The sequence below is a fragment of the Eleutherodactylus coqui genome, chromosome 10 (assembly GCF_035609145.1).
Source record: "Eleutherodactylus coqui strain aEleCoq1 chromosome 10, aEleCoq1.hap1, whole genome shotgun sequence".
Taxonomy (NCBI): Eukaryota; Metazoa; Chordata; class Amphibia; order Anura; family Eleutherodactylidae; genus Eleutherodactylus; species Eleutherodactylus coqui.
This window is the reverse complement of record NC_089846.1, coordinates 84,504,910-84,525,838: the sequence shown is the minus strand read 5'-3', so window position 1 is coordinate 84,525,838 and position 20,929 is coordinate 84,504,910. Positions and strand designations below refer to the sequence as shown.

The window sequence follows — 20,929 nt, the reverse complement described above, 5'->3', positions numbered from 1 at the left end:
AGATGAGTTCTAGACACGTGTTTCCTATTTATGACTTTGCTGATCAGATATATACAGAAGCAGATTAAATATATTTTAAAAGGAACGTCTTACGAACAATCTGATGAAAACAAGATAATTTTCTGCAGATATTTAGATATAATGACCCAAATAGTCATTCAGTGCCAAATTCCTTCTGCATCGGCAGATTTCGAAGACCAAATAAAAGTAAAAAAGCATTGATTGAATATTTCAAGACTACGCGTTTCGAAACCAGCTTAGTCCTCCCATTAGGTGCCTACAAACAAGCCATTAAATGTGCTACATCCTGTCTATGCATTGGTTTAATACCATAGATAGTACAGTAGACAATATCGAACATGGCCTAATAAAGAGACCGAAACGCGTTGTCATGTTTTATTAAACTCAAGCCGTTACATTTTGCACACAGATGATCAATACGCTGTGATACTCTAAAGGAATATTGTGAGTTACAATAGAGATGCTTGAATCTTGTATTTGGACATGAAAGAATGGCACGGTGCGGAAGCCTACATTTATACTATATAAGTTGGAGGGGCGATAAGGCTTTGCAAGGCATTTTGAGTCTCCCTTGTGTTCCCAATGGATGTCTTTGTGCCGAGAGCCATTTTATCAGATGCCCAGACTCAAGCATTACACCGAGGAGTTGCCTTCTCTTTGCAGATACAAAATCCCGCACAACATTGTTTGCACTAATTACCGGGGGAAAGTAATAACGGCGCTGCGCGGGGTTATCCCAACTCCCTGGGCTTTAACAGGATAACATGCTACTCACAAGGAAGCCGCTATTTGGTAAATTAGATATTGTATTTCAGGAAAGGTCACTCTTAAGCAGCGTTTGCTCTGCTTTATTATCTCGGCTCAGCAGCCTCCTCCCCATCAGTGGTCACACTTTGATTTTTAGATTAATAAGCCCGATCTGCGGCTCTGCAGTGTGTCTGCGCGTCTCCTTCCACCCTCCAGTGTCTGATTATCTCGGCTTCAGACTTGTTGATGCATTTGCTGAATTTATTAACCGTCGATGGATCATATTTTTTTTTTCCCTTTTTCTAAGTGGAAGCAGCTGCAAATTTTTTTCAGGCTTTTATTTATTTTTTACAAATGAGGTATTAATTTGATAAATGAATTATATCCAGTTATGATGAACTGAGAGAGGGATATGCTTGTGTAAATGAAGGATGGCTTTACAGCTGGAAATTGCCTGCTTTCTCTGGCCGCTTGCCTGCATTTTGAAATATTGTTCCTGTGTTTTTTTTTTCTTTTTGGTTTTATTTTTTTTATTTATTCCATTTTATTCACCAGAATCTAAGATGCTGTAAATAAAATTGCTTGAGGAAATCACTTATTTCCATGCATAATGTAAAAAAATATAGTTCTGGTTGCATGAACGTCTGCAATATGGAAAATGCTAAATATTATTTTGAAGCTCTGAGTTGCTATCTCGGCACTGACATAATATATCAGTGTTCTAAATAGTCCACGCTCTCACTTTTTAAAAACTTTTTTTACCTGGCGCTGTAGGAATAAATATCCATGATGTAGTTAGATTAGTTCTGACTTTTTTTTTATTCAAGAGCCCTGAGATAGTTTTTGCCTATGTGCTCTGAGATCCCATCTAAGTGAGATCTGGACTTTGGGCCAATGAGACCCTATCTCACTCAGACAACTGAAATGTTGTTGTGGTGATCTAAAAAGTTTGGGCTCCTACTATTTTCTGGGCTCAGAGCTATCGCCTCAAGGGTTTTGGTTGCATCGTGTCCTATGGAAAGTGTTATTTTGAAGCTCTGAGTTATCTCGGCACTGACATAATATATCAGTGTTCTACGTAGTTTGAGCTCTCACTTTCTAACAGCCGCTCTCCATCCTCCATAGGATTAAATATCTATAATGTACTTAAATTAGTTCTGACTTTTTTCGGAGCCCTGAGGAAACTAAGACTTTGCCTATGTGCTCTGAGATCTTATCTCAGAGGACTGAAATGTTGCTGTAGTAATCTAAAACTTCTGGGCTCTGACTGTTTTCTGGGCTCATAGCTATTGTCTCAAGGGTTTGGTTGCATCTACTTCTCTGATATTTGGAAAATACGACAAATTTTTGAAGCTCTGAGTCATTATCTCATCATTAAAATATTTTGTCAGTGTCCTAAGTAGTCAGAGCTCTCACTTTTCTCATTTTTTTGCTATATTACAGTATTGAAAAATTATCTCACAGGAGAGTCTTGGTGGGTCATATACTGTAGATTTTGACAAGCTTGGATAACCATCCAGACAGCTTCTTTCCCCACCTTCATAGGAAAACATATCAGTGGTCTATTAAAATGAGATCTGAGAAATGAGAAAGTAAGATTTTACCTATGTGATCTGAGACCGTATCTCAGAGGACTAAGATGTTGCTGTAGTAATCTAAAAATTCTGAGCTCTGACTACTTTCTGGATTCATAGATATTGTCTCAAGAGTTTTGGATACATCTACATGGAAAAAGCCAGAGCCCTGAGCTACTAGATTATGCTGACAGAAGTATTGAGATGCACATAGACGGTCATGAAATTGGATATTTTTCACATTTTTTAAATTCAGTATTGGGCCGCCTTTGACCTCAATGACTGCAGTAACCCTCTTAGGCATGGTTTCCACCTAATTCCCATAGATGTGTGGAGGGATTTGTCTCCATTGCTCCAGGAGAGCTTCAGATAGTTATGTGGGGGGTGATGGGTATGTTGGGTGCTCAGGAATATGGCTTTCTAGTTTGTCCCAAAAATGTTCAGGGTTCAGATCCAGATTTTGGGCCAGCCAATTAAGTGTTCTGCTCCTCAAACCTAGCCTCCACACTGTGTGCTGTATGACATGCTGGTAGGGATACAAAGCTGTACCAGAGTAATACCACAGGGTAGATGATGCCACATTGTCCGATATGTCTTTGCACCCATTAGTGTGGACTTCAGTATAAGCAGTGGCCCTAGTGCTTCCTAGCAGAACCACCCCCCACACCATAACAGAACCTTCACCAAACTTCACTACTGGCAAGATGCTGTCATGTAGAAATTGCTCTCCAGGCAACCATCACGTCCAAGTGATGCCATCCAATTGAAAGATGGTGTCCGAGAATTCATCTATCCACAACACTTGCTTCCACTCATTTACAGTCCAAGAACGACACTCCAAGCATCATCGCTGGTGCCTCTGTGCGTTCACTGCTGTGATGTTGGGCTTCTGTGCAGCCACTGGTCCATGGTAACCCTTCGCATGCAGTTCCCTATAGATAGTGCTGGTAGGAATGGATGTTCCAATAGCCTGTAGTAGCCTGTGAGTGTTTTGGCAGACGATGTGTAATGCCTTCACAGCTCGTACAAGCCTTTGCTGTCTACATTTTGTCAGTTTACGAGGTCTCCCTGAACGTGGCAGTACCACACACACCGGATGGTCTCCATCTCCCAATACCATGGCCAACAGTGGACTCTAGAAGGTCCAAAACCTGGCGATGTCCATACTGATTGGTTGCTCAGGTGACATCCCACTACCATACCCTGTTAGAAGTCTTACGTTTCTACATCTGGTGGTATTCTGATGGTGTCTTACTGGGATATGCCTGTGTGATACTCTCTTTATACCTAGTGCTCACACATCCGATTTGCATACACCCCTCGCCTGACAGCACTGGATTGTTGGGGTCCCAATGCTTTTGTCAACATATAGTGTATCAGAGTGTCTATCACAGATAAAAATGTATTTATCAGTTGACTCTTTCTTCTAGTTCTATCATGAATCACCTAAGATACTGCAATTTTTTAACATATTGGAGGAAGTGTCATTCAAAGGTTGTTTGGAAAAGAATAATTAACCCCAAATACGAGCTGTAGGTCAAATATTTGTACTAGGGAGGCAATTATTCATGGGCAGAATGACAAAATGTCACTTCCACTCATTAGACAGGTAGAAAATTCTGCAGAATTAAACTATTTTTGGTCAAATCTGCAGATAGCAGCCAAATGAAGATGAATGTAAGAAATATGAGCGTATTAGAGTCATCTAAAACAGTAAAAAACATAATTTTTCACCCAAGTTCTGTAAGTAGCACGAGTGTATATTTGGCACACGGTTCATCAATCATGTGCATTATTTAATCTCGATGTATGCGGCTCCGGCCTTCTCATAATTTAATACATCAGAATCTCGCAACTCAATTTTTTTTGTGTTTCCAGGAACAAAAATGCTAAATGTTCAATATTTATGCGTTCGGATGAGTCTTCGCCAATCCAGAAATGTTAATTGTATGTTAATGGAGGTTTACCTTTGCACTTGGAGCTGCATTGACACAAATACAATTAGCCTCATTTGGGAATTTGAAGCAATTAGTTTGGAAACAGACTGTGGTCACATTGACCGTCCTCTGTGGTCTCTGGTGATCCATTTGTGATCAGTTTCCGTCCGTAATGACAAACACGGTTAAAAATCTTTGCAAAAACCTTCAGTCACTTACAATTCTTATATGAACTATGTTTTTTTTTTAAAATCAATATGTTTTTATTGGTCAGCATTTGAAGATGTTACAATATATACTTTAAGGCTTTTACAGAATCAAGACATGTACAGTATATGCATCTAATTCAATTGAATGATTTGAATATGTTGTTGATCATACGGTGACCATAAATTTTTCTATTAATAAATGTTATAAGGCTTTAACAACAGTTTCAGTAGTAACAAAATTATTTCCATTCAAGAAATAACCATGGAGAGAGAGAGAGATAGGTTGGTAGGGTAGGATGGGGGGGAGGTGGAAGGGAAGGGGTGAAAGGAGGGAGGGTGATGGGCAATAGAGGGGGGATGGGTATGAGGATTAGTAGGTATTTGTTAGGAAGGAAGGGAAGTAAGGCCCGTAGAACTAGGCCTGTAACTAATTCTATTTCAGGTCTATAGATTGTTTCCCTAGTTCGGGAAGAGGCTTAACCAAAAGTTCCACATCTCACTATATTTCTGGATCGTGTTATTACGAAGGGCTATTATTTTTTCATATACACTATGTTCAGAGATCAGGTGGATAAGTTCTAGACGGTTGGGTGGAGTCTCAGTTTTCCATGTTTTGGTAATTAGATACTTTGCTCCCAAAAGGATATGTCCTATAAGCTTTCTCAAAGGGGGAGTGGTTTTACAAGGTTCCAGGAGTAATAGGGCTTGTTTTGGGTTGAATGGGAGGTATATGAACTATGTTTTTGTAGTCAGCTTTCCCAAAAGGGACCTTTTATTTTGTGTATGTCTCATTTTGTGGCAGTCTCACACTTTGTGGTATGAAGGAGATATTGTAAAGCCAAGGAATACTCACTTCTAATCAGGGAGAAATAATGTAGTTAAGTATTTTTAAAAAAGTATTTTTCTGTTTTTTTTTAAAAAATATATCTTAATATGGGAGAGTATTATTGACGCGTTCTGTTACCTGTGCAGGGAGGGGTGAAGGTAAGCTGTGAAATCATCTACTATGAATGTATCACAGGAAAGGAAATCTAAACAACAAGCAAACAATCACTGAAAACAGCCATATAATTGTGTCAGTAAGTATCTGGCCATTCTTAGTGATTGTTTTTTTTTTTTTTATTCCCCTCTCTGTGATACATTTATGTTAGCGTAGGGACTCACAAAATGTGAGCAGCCTTGACGATTGGCTTGTGAGCTCAAGTATTTTGGCCCAAATCCATCTAATACCTCACATTTATTATTCACATGCAGTGTGGCTTCCAGATGCCGGGGGAGCCTGGCGTGGCAGTACCAATGTGGTTCACTTTTTGGGGTGCAGGGCAACCCATCAAACTGATATGGCGTCACTAATAGGTTGCTAGCCTGCATGGTGCACTACATGTATCAGAAGGTCTGTCACCCTGTATTTACTACTCTGTGTAGTAGTATACACTACGCAGCCACCTACTTACAATTTTAGGAGGCTGTGTGAGTGGCTGTCTCATCGGTGTCCTCCACAGGTGTAACTGGCTCCCTCATTTGGCATTTGGCTGCCTGTATGCTGAGGTGGTGCACATATCTGCCCACCTGTATCAATAAGTATATGGCCATTTTCAGTGATTGTTCATCTATTGTGAATGGTGGATCTGTGTTAACTATATATAGGTATCACCTCCAATTGCAATCATGTCTGCAGTAATAATGAGATTACAGCTGAAATGTTTTCTCTACCAAACAGGAAGTGTTGGGCTATTATTAGGCTTTGTGGTCATTGTGCAGGGAGGGGGAGGAGGTGAGCTGTGACATCACCTATTGTGAATGGTGGATCTATGTTGTCTATATATAGATTTCAACTCTCAGTGTAATCCTGCCTGTGATGATAATGAAATGACTGCTTTTTCTCTACAGAACAGTAAGTGCCAGGCCATTATTAGGCTTAGTGCTCAATGTGAGAACTGCAGGATTTTCAGATTTTTTTAAAGGGATATTCCAGGACTTTGCTATGTTTCTGTATTGTTGGGAGCTGCACCTGCAATACCAAACTGGGCTTCTGCACTATGGTCAGTGCTTCCTGCGCTGACCATAGTGACAGCGGCATCAGGAATCAGCTGACCTGTCAGTCATCAATAATGAAAGTTAGTGAAGTCCTGGAATGCCCCTTTAAATATAAATCATGACACTGAAAATTCAACAAAAAAAAATCACTAATAATTCCTAAAAATATGTTTAACATTAAACTTGATTTATACATTCCGCCATTTTTTGATGACATCTCTTTAGTATGTTCACAATATGGAAAATATGAGCAGTATTTGATGTAAACCACAACTCGTTATCCCAGAGGGATTCTTAAACATCTTAACATGTTCTCAATTCATTGCTCAGAGCAGTGAGATCATCAATGTATTTATACTTACTTTATACAACACTCTTGTAGGTGCGTCATCCGTTAAGGTTTAGTCAATGACTTCCATGTGTCAATGAAATAAACCAGAGCTAGGAAACAAGCTCATAAATGTATCATGTGTTGGAGACTTTGAAGTGTAAATTCATAGTGAGTCAGCTTGTTCTTCAGGATGATGGACGCCTACAGCCCTACGTCAATAACTCCGATCATCACATAGAATATTGGGATATTACTGTGTATGATAGAATGGTAGCATGCATTCTGTAGGAGGCTGACAGAAGTTACGATGGTTGCTCAAGAAGGTTGGTTCCTGTCCACTTAGGGGTTAATACATAATTGATACCAGTCATATGCTGTTAAGATCACCTTAAAAGCATTAGACATTGATTGCCCTTCCCGTATATTTAAAAGCCTATCAAGGATTCACCTGTTCAGTAAAGGGTATCGAGGTGTCTTGGGGGCTGCCATACTGTGATCATATGGACATTCTAGGGTTCAGGAGGTAGAGCTATAGTCAATGCCTGGATGAAAGTTGTGATGTTATAAGTTGAGAGGGCATATATTAATACCAAACCTGCAATAATGATGAGAGTATTCACTTTGCTGGTTACAAGCATTAGCTCATAGAATACCATTGATTTTTGTTTTTTAAAAGGGTTGCCCCAGTGTAAACTATTGATGGCCTAGATTTAGGGTAAGTCATCAATAGTAGATTGGTGGCTGTCTGTCGCCCAAGTTAGCCTCGGATCAGCTGTTCATCAGGCCAGTGTGTTCATGCATTGTGTTGATTTCTACAGGAGATGAGCAGCTCCTTTCTCACTGCAGTGGCCAGGTTTGGTATTACAGGCAAAGTTTCCATGTATTTCAATGCTGCAAACAAAGATCTGGTACCGTGTTAGCCAGTAGAGCAAAATGTGATTGTTCTCAGCAAGAGAAATGACGTAATCTTGTAGATATGATACCTTTTAATGGCTAACAAAAATACATGATGTAATAATAGCGAGCTTCCGAACCGACGCAGGGTTCTTCTTCAGGCTTAAATGGATTGGATCTGAAGAGGCATGCATATTTATACATACTCATAACATACATACTTATGACAAGGCACAGATATGGATGTAATTGGTTTGCACTTAAAAGGAATTCTGCAACAGCAAACAAACTTTTTTTTTTTTTTGTCTAGGCACTGATAGCGAAGTGAAAGTTTTATGGTCCCTAAATTACTGTTGGAGGGGGGAAAAGTATCTTGTAGCAATTCAAGCCTGCTGACTTTTCCCCCCTCCAACAGTAATTTAGGGACCATAAAACTTTCACTTCGCTATCAGTGCCTAGACAAAATAAAAAAAATTAAAAAAAAGTTTGTTTGCTGTTGCAGAATTCCTTTTAAGTGCGAACCAATCACATCCATATCTGTGCCTTGTCATAAGTATGTATGTTATGAGTATGTATAAATATGCATGCCTCTTCAGATCCAATCCATAAGCCTGAAGAAGAACCCTGCGTCGGTTCGGAAGCTCGCTATTATTACATCATGTATTTTTGTTAGCCATTAAAAGGTATCATATCTACAAGATTACGTCGTTTCTCTTGCTGAGAACAATCACATTTTTTTTCAATGCTGCGGAATGAGTTGGCACTATACAAATAAAGATTATTATTATTAACTTTGCCTGTAATACCTATCATGGCCACTGCAGTGAGAAAGGAGCTGTCTGCTTCTTGTAGAAAACAGCTCAGTTTTCAAGTACACTGGCCCAGCAGGGATCCCAGGACACCTACTGCTCTACTATTGATGACCTATCCAGAAGATAGGAAAATAAAAATAAAAGATTTAGTGAGGCAAAAAAAAAAAATAATAATAATAATAATTGCATCATTGTCTTTTGAGTTTTATTTTTACTAAATTAAAAAAAAAAAAATTAGCATTCCAGGCTGAAAATTACAATATTTTAATAATTCGGACTTTTATGGATGCAGCTAAATCAATTGTTTTTTGTTTTTTTCTTTATTTGTATGAATTTTTAGGAAACAATTTTTTTTTTAAATTTAAAATGTTTAACTTTTTTCAAATGCTTTTTCTAACATTTTGTTAACGTAAATGGGTATCCAAGAGTTTTTAAAATTCTTTCTATTAATGACCAGATCATCAATAGATGATTGTCAGGGACCTGCCACCCAGATTTATGGCGATCAGTTGATTCAGCAGGGACCTAAGTGGCGGGTCCTCACCGATCATATACTAAGGACCTGCCAGTTTTCATGTGAATTGAACTCTAATTATAATCCATGGCAAGCCTAGATGTCTTTATAAGAAACCAGGCTACCATGACACCCACCGGCACCATGTGATCACATCACAAGGGGGCGACAGCAACTTAGATACAGTGTTCAGCATTGACCATGACATCTAGTAGTTAAATGGACATGACTGGGGCTCATGGACAATGTGGGAATATGTCAGCTCTTGCAGACATCAGACATCCACTGGGTATGAGGCCAACTCAACTCTAGACCCCATTCTCTACCCCCTAAAGGGATTAATGCCACACATGTACATCGCTGATCGTTAAGGTGGAATTTCACTTTAAAGTGGAATATTTTAGTGAGTTAGGACCAACTTTGAGAACTTTTGAATAACATAAAAAGATATTTAATAATTTTATACTTAAAAATTAAAACATTGCTAATTACTTTCTTTGTCTAGACAAACTTAGTTTCTGTCAGTTTACATCATCTGTTAACAATGTGATAATAACTAAAACTGATTTGATGAAGAAGCTGGTGATGGGAGCAGAGTGATACTAAAATACTGAAATTAGGAAAAATTCCAATTAGTTTTGAGCTATTTTATATTTCTAATTTACGTAACAGATTCTGAGTGACAACTTCTATTGACCTCTATGATGATGTCTGTAAGTGGCCTCCATTACAGCATCAGCTTGTCATGGCAAGCCGTCCGTGTCAATATCACGGAGTGTTGTCCGAAATACAGAAGCGGGTCTGGGCTGGCATTATAACATTAGCTCTGCAAATGTGGCAGTGCTGCTTGTGCGTGTGCCCTGTCATTCAGCATGGGCCAGTCCATCTGATGGTTTCTGGTCTGATTGATCGTCAGGCAGGTGTTGTCCCCAGCCAGCTAATCAGCCACTGTTATAGTATATAAATTCTGGCCCCTTCTCTCAAAGGGCACCAGTTATCTCTCTCTTGGTGAAGTTCTGGTTCAGTCCTCATCTCCCTGGTGTCACCTTACATTCAGATAAGTGCCTGGTGTTCTGTTCATACTTGACTTGTGGTGTTACATCTGCTTCTTTTACTGATGTGACAATTGCTATTAACAACTGTCCATTGTCACCTCTTATCCATCTAGTGAATGTCTAAGAATCCCCCAGATTCTGGATATGTGGCTGCCCTTGTCAGTGCGATCGCCCTGCTTTAGGAAGGACTTTCCTGTATTAGTACATTAGGGTTAGATTTCTCCCTTATTTAGTTTTGTTATTGCTCATTTTGCCTGTTTTGCTCATTTGAGGCTCATTTTGCCTCATTATATCTGTCTGATATACACTCTGGTCTGCTATACACTCAGATCTGGTAACTGTCAGCAATGAGCAATGCTTCAGTCTAAGGAGGCTTCTGGAACAGCCCTTCAAAGAGGACTTGTGTTATTTTTGTACAGGGTGCCGCCTAATGGATGTCACGGAAACGTCAGATGAAGGCGTAAATATTGTCCAATGGGGACAAATATAGACATATTTATTATTACCAAAACACGGGGGACACAAAATAGGGCAAATAACGGTAACAGAAATATGGGGAAGTGGAAGCTATTCCTAACTAACTTCGGTGTTGCAGACCTGGACGGATAGGGGCTATACCCCGTCAGGAATCTAGGAGGTAGTAAAAAGCAGAACTAGGCCAAAGTGAATAAGCCCCAAATAAAGTCTGAATAATCATTGGTACTTAACTGACAGAAGACCTCAGGCAGGACAATAACCAGCACCCATATAGAGGCGGGGCTAAAATAAATACACCTCCACTATGACTTACTGATCAGCTAAGGGCAACCTGCTGACCAATCAGCTCTTACACTATAGGAAGATTTTCACAGGTTGGTGCCCAGCCCGAATGAAAGGGTGAATGCACCAAGGATGCAGTCACATGGGCCAGGGGTGACATTGTGACGTCACTCACAACCTATTTCCTAATTGCAGCCAGTGCACGGCAGCCACCTGTCACTGGATGAAGTCAGTGTGGATTGCTGCATAGCTCTGCAGTCGCATCCTACTGACTCTATCCCCTTATTTTTCATATGTATCTCTCGTTGTCCACATGGGCCCTTTTACGGTCTGGCTCCTGGCACTTTCAATGTGTCAATTGGCGCTTCCCATTGCTCGCTATCAGTCAAGTTCAACGCCACCCATTAAGAGTGGTGGGGGATGTCCATTTGACATATTGGAAGCACCACGGACTGGACCTGGGAAGAGTCTGTATGAGCAAAGGGAGGCAAGTATGGAAAAAGACACAAGCATAGAGTTAGCAGGGCCGTGGCGGCCGAGCCATGCTGGCTTCATCTAGTGACAGGTCTTCTTTAAGAACTGCAGTAAATAATTTCTCTAATCAGCCAAGTGCACAGTTTGGGAGTGACAGAACGTGTTGCACTGAGCCCTTATGTCGGCGGACCCATGTGTTTTCTTAGCAGCAGTGACTGGCAGTAACAGTGCTGGAGCTCGACCCTGGACCCACCGCCACCAGCGCAGGGTGGGTTCATGCTGGTTGCTTGAGATCTGCTGGAAAAATGACACTTTTAGTCTCTGCACAGGCCACTGACAAGGTTAATGCAGGCCATACCTGTCCTCTCCTGCGTCCTGCAGCCTACCTGCCAGCAGTGCTGTGTGAACATTTCACATCTGCCAGATGCCGCTGCAGCAAACGCGGCTTACTAATAGGAAAATGTTCTGTCAACTGAGGAAAATATTAACACACAGCAGTAAAAGCAGAACTTCAAAGAAAAAGTAAAAAAACTTGAAAAATACATAACAAAAGTTTAAAATGTCTGCACTTTTGGTTTTGCATTCTTTGCAATTGTATATTGTAGTGTATGTGTCTAATGCCAGATGTGATTGTTTTACGTTACTTTTTAACTTTTCTTTTACCTTGTATCTTGCTATTGAGTTATATCTTCTCTTACACTCCAATCACAACCAGAGCTGCATTAAAAGCAGTGTACATGTAGCTCTTTGCATACTTTAGAATGTGTACAGGAGATTAATGTAGATGACTATACAGGACATTGTGAGGAGAGAGATAGCAGGCCAAAAGAAGAAGACAGCAGAATTGGGAATGCAGCTCTTGGTGTGATTGCTGTTGAATACCTGATGTAACTCAAAATCATGTAAGAGAAACAAAGAGCTGACATTGATGCAGGGAATGTTTGTGTAGAGAAGTGAAATCTCCAGAGATAGCAGGTTTAATGAACTGTCATGTCTATGCATTTTCCTGATTCTTTGTCTTATTTCTGGAGCAACAAAATTTGTAATGTCACATTTTATCTCACATTCAGAATCTGAAAGGTTCCCCCTCCTTCGTCCCCTTCTCTCTCCTCTCTCTGGACTTTCTCATTCTCTCTCTCCTATTTTTTTGTTTGTGTCTCTCAACTTTACCCTCTTTCCTCCTCTTTCCCTTTTTTTTCTCCCTCTCCCATTCCTTTATTACTCCAACTTCTTCCCCTCTTTCTTTCTTCTCTATCTCTCTCCTTTCTTCTGTCTCTTTCCTTTTGTTTCTCCCTGTCTTTTCTCCCTTTATCTCTTCTTTCTTCTTATTTCTCTTTCTATCTCCCCTGCTTCCTTCACTTTTTTAATTATTTCAACTTCTCTTTGTCACTTTCTCCCCTCTCCCCCTTCTCTTTCCCTCTTTCTCCTCTCACCTATCTCTTCTCTTCCCCCTCTTTCTCTCTCAACTTCTAGTCCTTATTCTTTTCTCCTTTTCTTTCCTCTCTCTTTTCTCTTCCTCTTCCCCTTCTCTCTCTTGTTCTTTCTCCCTTTCCCCTCCTAGTATTCACACTATTTTCCCATTTTAACTCTCTCCCTTCTCTTCATTCTCTCCCTTCCTCTAATCTTGACTTTCTACCCTGCTTTTCAACTCTTCCTCTCTCTCTCTCTCTCTCTCTCTCCTTCTCTCTCTCCACTTCTCTTCCCTCTCTTCTTTTCTCTATTTCCCACTTTCTCTCACCTAGTATATCTCTTTCCCTCTTTCTCTCACCCCCTGTATCTCTCCTACTTCCTCTTTCTCCATTTCTCTCTTTCGCTCCTTCTCTTTCCCTCTCCTCTTCTGTTCCCTTCTGTTCTGTATATCTTTTTCTCGCCTGTCTATCTATTTCTTCCTCTTTCTCTATATTTCTCTTCCCCTCTTCTTTTCCATGTCTCTCACTCTCTCCCCTTTCACTTCTCAGTCTTTCTCTCTACTTTTCAGGCCCTTCTTTCCCTTTCCCTGTATTTCTCAGCCTCCCTCTTCAGTCTTTGTCATCTTAAGCCTCTGGATGAGACTGCATTATGTCAGGATCTAACCCCTTCCTCTGCTCTTCTCTTTCAGACTGAGAACTATTCATTCGATACAAACTATGTGAACAGCCGAGCACATCTGATTAAAAGGTACGGATCTCCTTTCATTGCTTCTGAAAATCGATTCTTTCTCCAGCTGCTGTTGCAGCATCTCACAATGACTTTTCTCAATGCTAACATATTCTTGTTGCTCCATTAGGTATTTTTTTTGTAAACTCACAAACCAATAATGGAGGTGAGGTACTAAAGTGTCCGTGCTACAAAGTGGCGCTGAAAGCTTCACTTATTGTCCCGCGACACACTCTGCATTCATAATACACTAAAAGGGTAATATAGAATGATCCCAAAATTACTCCATAAACTTCTGACTATGAACAGGTCCCAATTATTAGCATCACCGGTGGTGGATGCAGTGCTAGTTATCGCCGCAGTTCCCGCAAAACTGCCATAATTGACTATTACAAAATGGGAACAGGGCCTAAGAATGAAGGGAGCTGCATACACTGCACCTAATGTTTATTTTGTAATTGTTACAGGAAATTTCTTAGAGGGTTGTTCAGTTGTAAACTACTGATGGCCTATTAGCAAAAGACACCATCAATAATAGAATACCAGAGATCTGCCATCCGGGACGCCCGCCAATCAGATATTCATTGGGTCAGTGTGTTCAAATAATGGTGTTGATTTCTACAAGAAGCAGATGGCTCTGTTCCTACTGCAGTGGCCAGGCTTGGTATTGCAGTTCAAGTTTCCATTCACTTCAATGCAAGCCAGGCCTGTAATACCAATCCTGACCTCTGTAATGGAGAATAGAGCCATCTGCTTCCTTTAGACATCAACACCATTATTTGAAACAGAGATATCTGCTTTCTGCAGAAATCAGTGAATGACAGCAGAGCTGCAATCCAAGGGTGGTGCTGTGTTTCAAAGCAGCCATGTTTTCCTAAGACTGGACAATCACTTTAAGGAAAGGAACTTAAGTCAGTATTGCAGAGCCAAAATGTGCTTTTCTTTTCAACCCCAATTTGGTTGTCATTTAATGGGTACAATAAAGTTACTACAACACTATAAAGGCGACTTTCACACCGGACAGAATATTCTGTAGGGCGCTGCGGAATATTCTGCTGTAAAAATCTGCAAACCTAAAAATTGATTTTGATGCACAATTGCCAGCAGATTCCTGCCATTAAAATCCACTTACAGATTTTGGTGGACATTTTTAGCATGGCGCAATATTCTTCAGCATGCTGGGGAACATTCTGTCTCATGTGAATCGCCCCAAGGACATATTCACCTGGTAGTACAAGTGGAAGACCTGCATCTGATTTTTCCCACATGGATCTTCCACAAAATCCACAAATGAAATCCACAGATTTGCATGCAGATTTAGCCCCATCCAATGGTGCAAATCTGCATGCAGCCACCTTATATGGCTTACATCAAGAATTGACATGTAAGTTGTTTTTTTCCATGGCTCAGATCTTCAATCTGTGCATGGAAAAATCTGTGTTGTGTAGATTACGGAACGGATTTCCATTAAAGTCAGTTGGGATGATAAAATGACGTGGATTCCAATGCCGATTATGGTGTGGAGTGCGTATGAAAACTATGCCATGTGAACGTGGCCTTTGTGTATTGCATTAAAGGGGTATTCTGGTAAGATTGAGTTATCCCCTATCCAAAGGATAGAGGACGACTGGGTGATTGGTGGGATCTGACCGCTGGAACCCCCACTGATTACCAAAACAGGGGCTCCATATCCTCCTAATAGACTGGTAAAATGAATGAAGATGAAGTAGTGCACATGCTTGGTTTAAATGGGAATGCCAAAAATAGCTGATTTCAAGTGCTTGGCAATCCCTGGTGTTCCTACTGAAATCAATGCCATCCTGTCAGAAGAGTAGGAGACCCCCTGTTCAGGCGATTGGTGGTGGGCCCAGTTGGACGTCCACTGACCACCTAGCTATCTATTATCCAATAGATAGGGTATAACTTAAAGAAGGGGTCCAATTACAAATTCAGTTTTACAATTGAAACCAAATGAGTGAAAACAATAAAATAATGGAAACTTACCTGCAGCCATGTGATATTCCCTGTTATCTGTTAACAGTGGAAGTCAAGTGACTGCTGCCTGCCAATAAGAGGCCGCAGCATCATGTTTCAAACCCCTGGCATCATGGTGTCCTGCATGTGTGTGCTGATGCCAGATAGATGGGTGGTGACGCTGCAGTCTCTGATTGGTAGGCTGCGGTCACCTGACGTCTGCTGTCAACAGGTACAGAGAAAGTCACAGAGCTGCAGTGCAGGGCCTGAGGATGGGTAAGTACCCTTTGTTTCATTCTTTTCACTCATTTGGCTCTAATATTACAAACCAAATTTTTAACTGGACACCCCCTTTAATGCTATTGGAATGCCCATTTAAGATACTTAAAGGGTTGTACCACAATTGCAAGTCACCCCCTATCCACAGGCCGCTACGACCAGCGATCCATTCAGTCTCCTCATCACTGCTGGGGACATGGAACCCCCAATCTTAAGATCAGTGGAGGCTTCAAAAGGGAGACCCCCAGAGATCACCAAGTAGAGAATAACTAACTTGTAATTCCAGAACAACCCCTTAATATATGAAGTCTGTCATAGTGACAGGATCCCTTTAATTCTTCACTGATGTTTGTTACTTTGTAACTGTTCATCGCAGAGAATACATTGTTTCCTTTTAACCCTTGACATATCATATGAGGAGAGCACAGCACTTTGCCAAAACCTTCAATAGCCTATTGTTGTTGAACTACAACTCGCAGAATGTTCTGATAAAGAATAAGGATGAAGAAATTGACAGTAAGGGGTCAAGGGAGAAAAGGCAGATGCCGCGGCGTAATTGCTGGCCAAATGATCATCGCGATGCGTTGTTTTCGCCGTTTGTGCCTATGAATAGCAGGCGGACATGGTTTATTGGTCACATACAAGTCAAGAAAGTCCTGTAGGTGTATTATGAGCGGAGGATGAGCACGTAGACAAACACACCTGCTCCGCAGACACACAGCTGCCGCACTCCTTCTTCCATTGTGAAGGCTCTATTAATCACCAGCTAAGCAAACAAGGCCAATGTTGGTGTCCTCTGTAGTCAGATGAGGTCCCCACCTTCCTTCCTGGGTTCCCAGGACTATTCATCAAGACACAAGTCAGGAATGTTAGTGCATGCAGGTCTCTGCGGCCGGCCGCGCTGCAGGAAGCCGCACATTGTCAGGAGGATTTGCTCTTCAATAAAAGATTTTCCTTCAAAGCAAAACCTAAATGATCTTCAAAGAGGTTCTTCCCCGGATACTAATTCCAGGTCTGGGAACAATGCTCTGTAGTTCTTATGGCCTATACTGGGGAGGGCCGGCCTCTGTGCTTGTACACTCCTTTTTTGTTGTTTTACTTAATACTATAAAGATGTAGCAGAGGTGAGTTTGTCATTACAGTCTGTCTGTGGGCTCACATAAGACTTCAAGTAAGAGCAGTATATTTTCTGAGCTGATGAATTAAATGATGAATTCATCTCTGCTACATCTGGATGGACTTTCATCTCCCTGTAATTTGCAAATTAGTGCATAAATATAGAGAATACAGTTTAAACAGATTGTTGTCTGTCGGTCTCATATCTATCTATCATCTATCTATCTATCTATCTATCTATCTATCTATCTATCTATCTATCTATCTATCTTTCTATCTATCTCCTATCTATCTATCTATCTATCTATCTATCTATCTATCTATCTATCTATCATCTTTCTATCTATCTATCTATCTATCTATCTATCTATCTATCTATCTATCTATCTATCTTCTATCTATCTATCTATCATCTTTCCATCTATCTATCTATCTATCTCCTATCTATTTATCTATCATTTATCTATCTTATATCTATCTATCATCTATCTATCTTATATCTATATATCATCTTTCTATCTATCATTTATCTATCTTATATCTATCTATCTTATATCTATCTATTATCTATATATCTCATATCTCTATCTATATATTTATCTATCCAATATCTATCTTCTCTATCTATCTATCTGCCTCTCTCATATCTATCTATCTATCTATCTATCTATCTATCTATCTATCTATCTATCTATCTGCCTCTCTCATATCTATCTATCTATCTATCTATCTATCTCATATCTATCTATCTATCTATCATTTATCTGTCTTATATCTATCTATTATCTATCTATCTTATATCTATATATCATCTATCTATCTCATATCTATCTCATATCTATCTATCTATCTATCTATCTATCTATCTATCTATCTATCTATCTATCTATCTATCTATCCCATATCTATCTATCCTTCTATCTCATATCTATCTATCTATCTATCTATCTATCTATCTATCTATCTATCTATCTATCTATCTATCTATCTATCCATATCTATCTATCTATCTATCTATCTATCTATCTATCTATCTATCTATCTATCTATCTCATATCTATCTATATCAAATAGATAGATATGAGATAGATATTAAATAAATTATCTATCAATCTCATATCTATCTGTCATATATATCTTTCTAACTAATTCTACGGTATCTGAGGATGATGATGATGATGATAGTTGTGATGGTGATGATGACACTTAATATGCAGAAATTAGTGTGTTTTTTAGTGTCATTAATCGCTGTGACCTTTACAATCCCGATCTGATGAAGTTTGCACGTTGTCGCTGACAATTAGACGATTCTCTGATCATTATTCTAGTAAATGTCGCCACGTTATTCTCATGACTCAGAGATGTCGCACGGATCCTTCTTTCACAAATTTATGTTCTACTTTGGAATCGGACCAAAACTTTTCTCGTTTCCTGAACATATTTATTTCTTTACATCTAATGAACTATTTGAACAGTTGGGTCTAAGTGTATCTCCGCAGCCCATTCCTCAGAGCTCAGTGAAGCGATGAATGGTAGGTGGTCTATCTGGTTTCTATGGATACTGAGAGAAAGAAGAAAAGTCTCGGCTAAGCCGAACACCGAACACTCTCTCAGCTCTACAGGATTCCTAAGTGCAGGACTTCTGGAGTGATTGCAAGGCAGTTATCCCAGCTGCAGAGTATGTTCTGCTGGGCTCATGTATCTAAGCCGATTATGTGTGATGCTGCAATACTGTGCGGATGTATCTAAGCCTATCATGCGTAATGCTGCAATGGATGTATCTCAGCCTATCATGTATAATGCTGCACCACTGTGCAGATGTATCTAAACCTATAATGCGTGATGCTGCAATGCTGTGCGGATGTACCTAAGCCTATCATGTATGATGCTGCACTGCTGTGATGATGTATCTAAGCTTATCATGTGTGATGTTGCACCACTGTGCAGATGTATCTAAGCCTATCATGTGCGATGCTGAACCGCTGTGATGATGCATCTAAGCCTATCATGCGTGATGCTGCACTTCTGTGCTGATGTATCTAAGCCTATTATGTAGGATGCTGCACCGCTGTGATGATGCATCTAAGCCTATCATGCGTGATGCTGCACTGCTGTGCTGATGTATCTTAGCCTAACATGTGTGATACTGCACTGCTGTGCTGATGTATCTAAGCCTAACATGTGTGATACTGCACTGCTGTGCTGATGTATCTAAGCCTAACATGTGTGATACTGCACTGCTGTGCTGATGTATCTAAGCCTATTATATAGGATGCTGCACCGCTGTGATGATGCATCTAAGCCTATCATGCGTGATGCTGCACTGCTGTGCTGATGTATCTAAGGCTTACATGTGTGATACTGCACTGCTGTGCTGATGTATCTAAGCCTATCATAATGTGCCGTTCAATTGATGTATCAATTCGTGATACTCTTGTGATATCTATCATTCGTGATACTATTGTTTCAGCAGCTGTAGCTAAGCCCATCATGTGGGATACTACCATATCTGCTTATTTAGTATATCAAAGCCTCTCATGTGCCATGGGTCTCCAGCACACCAGCTGTTTTTAGTCGGTATATGTTCTGTCTTGGACAGTATATAAAACCAAATGACTCAATGTGGCAACCGCACCAGTGAGTTTCTTAAAAGGATGCAGAAAGAAAAAGAATTGGGCTTGTTTCTGTTTTCTTCTGTGGATGTGAAAGACAGATGGCACACGGAAGTAAAAAACGCACACGTGGACCAAATATGGAAGTTACATGCAACTGCACACCTATGAAAAAAATGTCAGTTTTTTCACAGATATAACATGCATTTTTTAACACAAGCGTGCAGCCAGCCGCGGGCCTCATCCACACGAGCGGTTTTATGCGGCTATTTAGCCACGATAAAAGGTTGGCCAAAAATCGTAACCATGTGAAGACCTAGCTTTTGACGAAAAGCGATGCAGGCTCCCATAGACTCCGATGGGTGCTGAAAAAAGGGAAGGGGAGGGAGTTTACCTGTGTCCAGCACTCAGCAAAGAAGACCGCTGCCGCTATTTAAGCATTAGAAGTCATTCTGAGGATTTCTGCTGACTGGCAAATTCTGCGTTGCAGCATATTTTTCACGCGATACGCCTGAGTGAATAGACGAGATAATGGTAATTAATCACGCAACTCAATCGTGGCTATTCTACATTGATGTGATTTTCGGCCGTGATGTGGCCGGCGTAAAAACGCATCTCCCCTGTGAATGAGGCCATACTGTGATGTTGCACGAGTGTATCTAAGCCTATCATGTGTGACGCTGTGCTGTCCAAATGGTGTATTTGTGCCCTTCATGTGGGATGCAGTCTATCGACCTGATGTATCTAACATCATATATGACATTGTGATAAAGAGTGTGTATCTAAGCATATCCTGCTGTGCAGGTAAACCAGAGTATCTAAGCTTGTCATGTGAAATACTAATTGCTTAGTTGGTGTATTTAAGAATATGTGTGATACCGTTCAGGTAAACTTGTGTATCTAAGCTTTTTATGTGTGTTGAGTATTTAAAGAGGTATTCCCATCTTGCCGGGGCTGGCGTGCTACGACGACCATTGCAATATGACTTCTCTTGACTTGGTTTTATTCACAAGGGAGATTTTTCTCTCAACCCCATGGTCTGAGAAAAATTGCAGGATGTCCTATTTTTGGGTGTTTCTTGCTCAAGAGTCACCCATTATTTCTTGTAGAAATAATTTTTTTGCAACCACAAAATCTGTGCACGCAAAACGCACTTATTAGGATGAACCCACTGACATCAATGGGTTCTATTCTCTGTGTTTTGCACATGTAGATTTTGCATGCGCAAAAATGTGTGCAAACACGCCCGTCTGAAGGAGCCACAAATACGGTCATGTGAAGAAGCCCTCAGGAAGAGACTTTCGTCGGAGGAATAACCGTCATCTCGCCAACTACATAGCTAAAGTCATCGCAGCTCGTCCTGATAGTAAGAACTTGTTTTCCGCAGACAAATAAGCCCGAGTCTATATTATTCTGCTATAACAAGATCAAATGAAAATCAAGCGGCA

At 40.4% G+C, this 20,929-nt stretch overlaps 1 protein-coding gene across 5 annotated transcripts in view; it reads left to right on the top strand.

Moving 5' to 3' along the window:
- Positions 1-20,929, top strand: part of PCDH19 (protocadherin 19) — a 193,254-nt gene that overhangs the window by 92,195 nt on the left and 80,130 nt on the right. For 4 of the 5 annotated variants that reach the window (XM_066581431.1, XM_066581430.1, XM_066581429.1 and 1 more), the window contains exon 3: positions 13,463-13,521. The exons of the other annotated variant lie outside the window; for it this stretch is intronic. In XM_066581431.1, coding sequence (XP_066437528.1) covers positions 13,463-13,521 — 59 coding nt within the window. The remainder of the gene's footprint in view (positions 1-13,462; positions 13,522-20,929) is intronic. 5 annotated transcript variants of the gene reach the window in all.